The sequence below is a fragment of the Calypte anna genome, chromosome 10, assembly GCF_003957555.1.
Source record: "Calypte anna isolate BGI_N300 chromosome 10, bCalAnn1_v1.p, whole genome shotgun sequence".
Lineage (NCBI taxonomy): Eukaryota > Metazoa > Chordata > Aves > Apodiformes > Trochilidae > Calypte > Calypte anna.
The window spans coordinates 4,793,597-4,800,991 of NC_044256.1; the positions used below are offsets into that span (position 1 = coordinate 4,793,597).

A 7,395-nucleotide genomic window follows, 5' to 3' on the forward strand; every position below is an offset into this window, starting at 1 on the left:
CCTTGTTTTTTAGATGCAAATACAGCACATAGACCAACATGCCTAGTGGTTGTTACTTAGCAATTCAGTCACAACACAGGCAGGACAGGAGCATCATCCATTTGCAGGCATGTGAGACAAAGCAGGAAGGTCAACAGCATAGTGAGTGTCATGTCACCATAATTGTTCACTGCCGAATATAATGAAGGATGTTCACTAGAGTAAGAAATTATGGTAATTCTTGTTCAGGTGGGGTTTTTTGTTTGTTTTTTCTTCTTACAGGGCTGGAAATAATTGGTGGTGGGTCCCTATAGTTGCACCTATGCTGGGAAGTGTACTCGGAGCAATGACCTACATTATTTTTATTGAAATTCATCACTCAGATACTCATTCAGGTGAAGAAAATGATGTGCGTGATAAATACGAACTGACCAACACGGAGTAAGAAGTGTAGAATTTTCTCTCTCATTTTGTTGTGTAACTTTTATGCAAATGATTGTTTGGACCACTTTATAAAAACTGTGTGCCTCAAGCAGAAATTCACATGTCAAAGCAGAAAAATCTGTACAGAAGGCAATTTCAAAACTGACCTCTTTCCATGAAGTGTCAGGCTGATCACATTCCAAACTGGGCACTTGGGGGTGGGATAAATTCTTCTTCTTTTCGTATTGTTCTTCTTTATGATCGAGTTATCTCCTAGATGAAACTGTAGGGAGATGATGCACTGACCTGCTAATTCAAGACATATGGTCTTAATCATGTTGACTAATAAACTGAAAATAGATGAGATATTGTTATGAAACAGCATGTGCAAGCAGTAAATTGGTTCAGTGCTGAGTTAATGTGTAAGAGCACTGGTCACTTCTTATAGCCATTACTTAAGAATGACTCATCTGAGAATCAGTAACAATACCTGCACTGACTAAATGTCAACTGAAGTAGTTTCAACTAGCTTACATTTTCATGGAACCACTAATTGATCAGCAAGGAATCAACTCATTAATTCAGAATACAAAAACAAAAGGCAAAAACTGTGTGTTATAAGATCAACACCAAAGAGACACAGCTGTACTTCTGCACATGTCCTTCATAGCAATAATGTTAGATTACTTTTAAAGTATTTGCTTTACTTTCATGCTACCCAATATTAAAATCCTAATGTAATATTAATCTGAACCTCTTCTGCTGTGCTTTCTGGAAAAAATTATTTCCTGCGGAGACGGGCCAGCAACAGAGGCTTATCCTGTGCAAGAGGTCAGCACACAGCCTATGTCTGTATAAACTTTAGAGAGACCTTCTGTTAATCTGCATAGTGGGTTCCATCTGCTTTGTGGGAGTAATTTTTATTTTAGCAGCAGTAATAACAATTAGAAACTGGTCTCAGACCTAGTCCTAGATCTGAATTCCCCAAAGATGGCCAACTGCACATCAGAGCTCTGAAGAGCTCTTTCACTAAAGAGAAGTGCTTACACACACACCATGTCCTAAATATCCAGCCTTGAAAAATGTAATTATTTCTGCTTCATCATTGTGAATTGAATGTATCTAATGAAATCAAAGTTCATTTATAGTATGTATACATATATATATATATATATACAGTGTGGTTGGTGGTGGTGATCATGAATAAATATACATCCTATTCAGCAATACTCCTGAGCTATTTCAATGACAAAACTTTAGGGTACTCATTCACTGTGCTCACCATAGGGTGCTCTTCCCTTTGGCTTCCTACAATTCTGCTTCCTAGAATTCCACAGTATTTTCTGACCTCACTCCTGAAGGGAGTCATGTTGCCAGTGACAGCCTGTGCACTTTGGTAAGTTATCCACAAAAATGGTTTGGAAAATACTGTGATCAGAATCTGCCTCAGCATTTGGGCAGATCAGGCCTGTGTCACTGCACATCACGCTCCCTGGTGCGCTACACCAAATTCATGGCAGCAAAAGGATAGAACAAGCAGATCAGTCAAAGCTTTTCTTGCTGCAGCTGTAAAGCAGATGATGCTGTATACTCCAGAGAGTGTAACTCCAATTTTAATTATGTAATTGAAGAAAACTTACAGAACAGCAATGAACTCAGGTTGCCCAGAGACCACATAAAGCCTGTGCAAAACAGTAATTGGATACAGCATTTCTCTGCTGTGCCTTAGGAAGTGACATAGCTCCACCCATCAAGAATCAAGAGTACAATGTGGAAATTATTCCTAACTGCAGTCCTTAGACTGGCAGCACAACCAAGCTACTTCATCTCTCCTGTATATTGACAAACTGCACTACATAAAACAAGATGCTGTGTAAAAGCAATTACAGCCTGAGCCTCCTTTGCTCCCTTAGCAATGAATGCTGTCTCTCACCCTTGGTGACACTGGGCAGGAGCACTTCCAGGTGGCTGCCAGTCACTTCTGTCTGGAGAGGCATTGTAGAGGCAGAAGCAGCCAGAGGGCTGCCCTCAGGTCTGAGGCAGTTACTCTTCCAGTGGTGACAACATCTGACCTGAAATATCTGTGCAGAAAATGAAAATAGAAAGCCAATTAACCACAAGTTACAAATTTTTTATCGTTTTTTGTGCTAGATTTTTGCATAGCTTTCATATGCCTCATAATATTTTGTCCTTTAATACACCATGGAAAACATGGAGAACAGCAGAATACAAGTCAGGAATGAGAAAAGCACAACTTATTTATACAACCTACTGAGTGACCAGCCCACACTTGCTGTGTGTTAGGCTATATGAAGTTGTACATTTTCTTAAAATCCTTCTGTTCACAAGAGATTCTGCCTGCAAATCATCACGAAATCTTGTTTGTCCTATTTATGCCAGTTCTACACATTGAAATTCTGTATAAATGATACTTCTCTGAAGTTATCAACATGCAAATTGTAAGCAGTGACACACTAGCATGATATTACTGTGCTATCTAAAGTCTGTTCTCAACAAGTTGTTGCCAATGCTGTATTCGCTTAAGAAACTTATTTTTAAACTTTAATCTATCACTGAATATGTTTGTGAATTCTCTGAAGACCATGATTCATACTGACTTCACAAACTCCAGAATTTCATTCAGGTGATTTAGCCCTGTCTGTGTAATTTACATTTTTAAGTATAAGATGAATTTCTGCTTTAGGGACAAAACTCAACTGAGTCTTAATTACAGAGTCAAGACCAGTAGCTCCATAATATAATGGGAACATTAATAACCTCAATCCATAAACTTCTGTTGACTTCACTGATCTGTTTTGTGCAAAACAAAAAGGTATTTTTACTTTGCATAAAGTATGCAATTTTCTAATATCAACTGATATTCAGTAGTCACACTCATGTTGAATTAATATAATACAGTTGGCAACAAAAAAGAGTTTTTCCAGCTGTAAGACACTCTGGTTAATAAATTAATAGTAACCAGGCTTTATTGTTTTAATGTTAAAAAAAAAAATCTTCAGAGCATTGAGCTTACTAACATTCTGGGTTTGGTTTTTTTTCTTTTTGGGGTGACAATGTGTTTGTTCTTTAGAGCTAAACTTGGTACTGAAATAATTTGGAGAGTGATCCTGCAAATAGCACTGGGTTAAAGGTTGGCTACTGCATGTTGTTTCATAGAAGCCAGTGGAATTATTCACTATGGGAGGCAATACAGAAAAGGATAAGTGCTCAGAGAGTCAAGCTCAGAGTATAGTGGAAACTGTACTTCCCTGTAGTTTTGTCTGTGGATCTGGATGAATGTGTTGTGGTTCACAATAAATACATTATTAATCCCTAATAAATGCATTCCAGTACTTTCTTTTTTTTTTTAATTTTTATGTTAAAATATTGTTTCAGGCACCTAAGGACATTATATTGAATAAATAGCTGCCTATTATGACTTAAAATGTTTTATAGCCTTGTGCTGGAAGAATACATTGACTAACAAGCTGCATTCCCAGAGAGCAGACTCTGTGGCAGATTTTATGGGTAAGAGGCACCCATGGAAGGAGAAAGCCAGGCCCATTGCCTCCAGTCCTTCTCCCTTTCCTCTGCAGCCTGCCTAGGGACACCTTGTGCCACAGCTTCCCCACATTGTAATGACAGCCAGAACCTAGGTGGGATGTTTGCTTGTGCCCCTTTTCAGAGACTGCTTTTAAGGCATTCACGTCTCACATCTGATTTAACCAACAGTGCTTATAAAATGTCCCAAGCCGTTATCTACCTACTGCTCCACAGATTTGTAACAGACACATGCTTTGCTCCTTTCATTACACAAAAAACCCCCAAAACCCCCCCCAAAAAAACCCCAACAACAACGTGAAAACCTGTTCTATGGATGAAGAGGGAAGATTAGGAGATACAGATTTACTCAGGAAGCCAGACCCCTCCCACCAAACCAACCATGTAAATGGCAGCAGGCATTGTATCCTCCATCCATCCATCCATCCTAAAGGCCCTTACCTTCCCACCAGTCTGATACTCTCTTGTCCTTTCTTTCTCCTGCCAACACTGTGTGCTGTGCTCTGTCTCTATACAGTACATCTCCAGAGATTTAAACACAACATGCTTTTCTCAGTAACTTATGAATCTTAGGAAGTTCTCATGAGAGCAAAGTCAAGCTGCACCTCACACATTTGTTTTTTTGGCAGTTGCTTGCATTTTTTGCCCACTGTTCCCACCAAACAACCTTATGCTGGAAAACACAACAATTAACTGTAACTTCCAGTAACAGCTGCTCTTTTTCTGGTTTGTACAATTGTTGCTGAATAACTTGTTTTAAATATGTAGACTACTTGTTTTAAATATGTACAATTTTAAAGCCTTCCTTTACCTAACCACTATTAAAAATCACTCAAGATCATCCAGAAAAAAAAAAATTCTGTGTACATCAGTTAGTAGTTTGGATTCTTATATTCTATTTTGCTCTTACACCTTGTTAAAAGGACACGGTGAGTGTCTTTTTTTGTACTGTGAGTGTTAGTGTCACACTCTAAGGGCAATCTCAAAGGAGAAAGTAGTAGGTAAATATTGAAGAAATCTATATAATATTAACCTATACATGACACACTTATGTCATTTTTCTCTATTTGCTGACCACAACATCCTGTAAAAGGTATAAATAAAATAGAAAATATGAACACTACAGCATCTTCAATCAACAAGTCCCTGGAGACATTTAAAAAAAGACTGGATGTGGCACTCAGTGCCATGGTCTAGCAACTGCTCCGGTGGGTCAAGGGTTGGACTAGATGATCTCTGAGGTCCCTTCCAACCCGGCTAATTCTATGATTCTATGATTCTATGAACAATGATCAAGTTTTCTGGCTGGATGATCCAGTTAGATCCTTTCTGTGGCAGAGGACAGACTAAAATGATCCCCATCTGACCTGTCCAGTGACTGAGCAGTCTGCTTTAAACTATTATAAATCAAGCTTTCATTTCACACCCCAAAAACTGCTTCCACCATTGCTAAATTAAAGAGTTGGGTGCTTTGTCAATGCCTTTTAAGAAACTTGTGAAAAAAACTGTATTTGGGAATAAAAGGAGTAAACTGCAGTGGTGTTCTTTTCCATAGTAAGGGAGCAAAAGTTGAGGATTTGAACAAGAAAAAAAATGAAAAAAAATGCAAATCTCAGAGACAGAAAAAGCACAGTAGTAACTTTAATTTCCAGTCCTATGAATCCTGCTGCAGCCTATCACAAAAGGCATTAAGGACTCTGCAACAACACTGCTCAATACCAAGACCAGAATTGTTTTATCTTCATTTCCATCTCAGATGTTGAAGACATTGGCAGCTGATGGTTATGCACTGCAGAAAACCTCTACTATGTAACCATTCTGCCATCTAAGGAAGAAAGGCTGTTTGGCTTCAGTGCAGAGGGAATTACATGTTTCATCCTCAGTGGGTTCACGTTTTTCAGGCTACAGAAACAACCCATGTTTTTGAAGATGCTAACACTCAAGAGCAGCTATCAGAAACATCAGTAAAATTGGACCTGAATCCTGCTGCCAGATTACCATGGGATCACAGGCTACAAAGGAAGCAAAGGCTGTCCCAGCAAGTCCCAGCAAAAAGCAAAGCAGTTCCCAGGAGAAGACAGCCTTTTAAAGGACCCTGTTGGTTTGAGGTTTTTTTCTTTTTTCTTTTCTTTTCTTCTTTTTTTTTTTTTTTCGGGACATCAAAACTGCAACAAAACCTGGAACACTCACTTATGGGCCAAAAGCCACAACACTTCTAATTTAGTGATCAGCCCCACACTCACCAGTAGATTTTTTTTTTTAAAACAAAGACAGTTTTTAAAAGTTTTATTTAGATAGGAGGCTGTTTATCACCATTACTTTTTTTTTTAAGATTGTAACACTAAGATATAAATGCTACAGAAACATATTATTTTGATGCAAAATACATATAATAAATGTGATGATTATGGCAAGATCACATCAATTCCAAAAATTTTATTTGTCTGTTATTTGACTTGAAATACATGGACTATGACTGTACCTTATTAAGCTGCTTGCTTATATGAATGTCTTAATGAGAACATTTTTCAAATGCTTACAGCTTGTTAAAAATTAATTTTTGAGAGCAAAGTCTATTGATCCTACTCTTCTTACAGAGGTGACTTCTGCAGTCAGTAGCAGTGCAAGTATGAAACAAAGCAAGCAGATGTAATGCAAATAGGAGATGCCACACTAAGGTCACACAGGTCCTCTGTGCCAGATGGGGAGGACAAGGATTAGACTTTCAAGTCTAAGTGCAGACTTTTTTTACATGTTTGTAGGATGCTAAGCACAATGATGAAGTCCCACTGCATTTGGGATGCTAATATAATATGCATCTTCTCTGTGCTAGCCCACAATAGTCCTTGACCCCAAACACAGCCCTTTATTGCAGGGGAGATAGATCAGCCTGCACCATTTGTGCAGTCCCTGACCTCTCTGCTGAGACTGCTAATAGCAGTTTCCAGTTAATGCTGAGAGTGATGCCTGTCCTTTAGGATGGGAGAGACTTCTAGAGAACTGAGATGACCATAATCCATCCACAGTTTCAGAGACAATGGAACACAGGAACAGGGTTCCTTGTTACACAGACTAGCCTTTAGTATATGCTTACTGAGAGAAGAAACTAATTCTTTAAATTCAAAAATGAAAACACAAAATTTACTTGCAACCAGAGAGACAAACCTTTGCACTAATTGCACCAATAACTGAAGTATTTGACAGTTGTGGTATGCTCAGAAAGATTATTTGAGCAGCATTACTACAAGCATATCCTATTACCAGGCTCAAAGTGCTCTTAGTTATGCTGTTTGCCTGGGACTGAACTAATTTATGCTGCTTTGGGACAGTATGATTAGTATCTCTGGGGAGTATCATGGAAAGGTCATGTGTATCTCACAAAACTATCCAAAATCCCTAGGTTTTTAATAAACACATTAATCCATGCTAAGT

The 7,395-nt window shown here is 38.4% G+C and overlaps 1 protein-coding gene across 2 annotated transcripts in view; it reads left to right on the plus strand.

The window, feature by feature from the left end:
* Positions 1-3,739, plus strand: part of AQP9 (aquaporin 9) — a 28,998-nt gene extending 25,259 nt beyond the window's left edge. For both annotated transcript variants that reach the window (XM_008493889.2, XM_030457065.1), the window contains exon 6: positions 262-3,739. In XM_008493889.2, coding sequence (XP_008492111.1) covers positions 262-424 — 163 coding nt within the window. In that variant the 3' untranslated portion in view covers positions 425-3,739. The remainder of the gene's footprint in view (positions 1-261) is intronic.
* Positions 3,740-7,395: the final 3,656 nt, after the last annotated feature.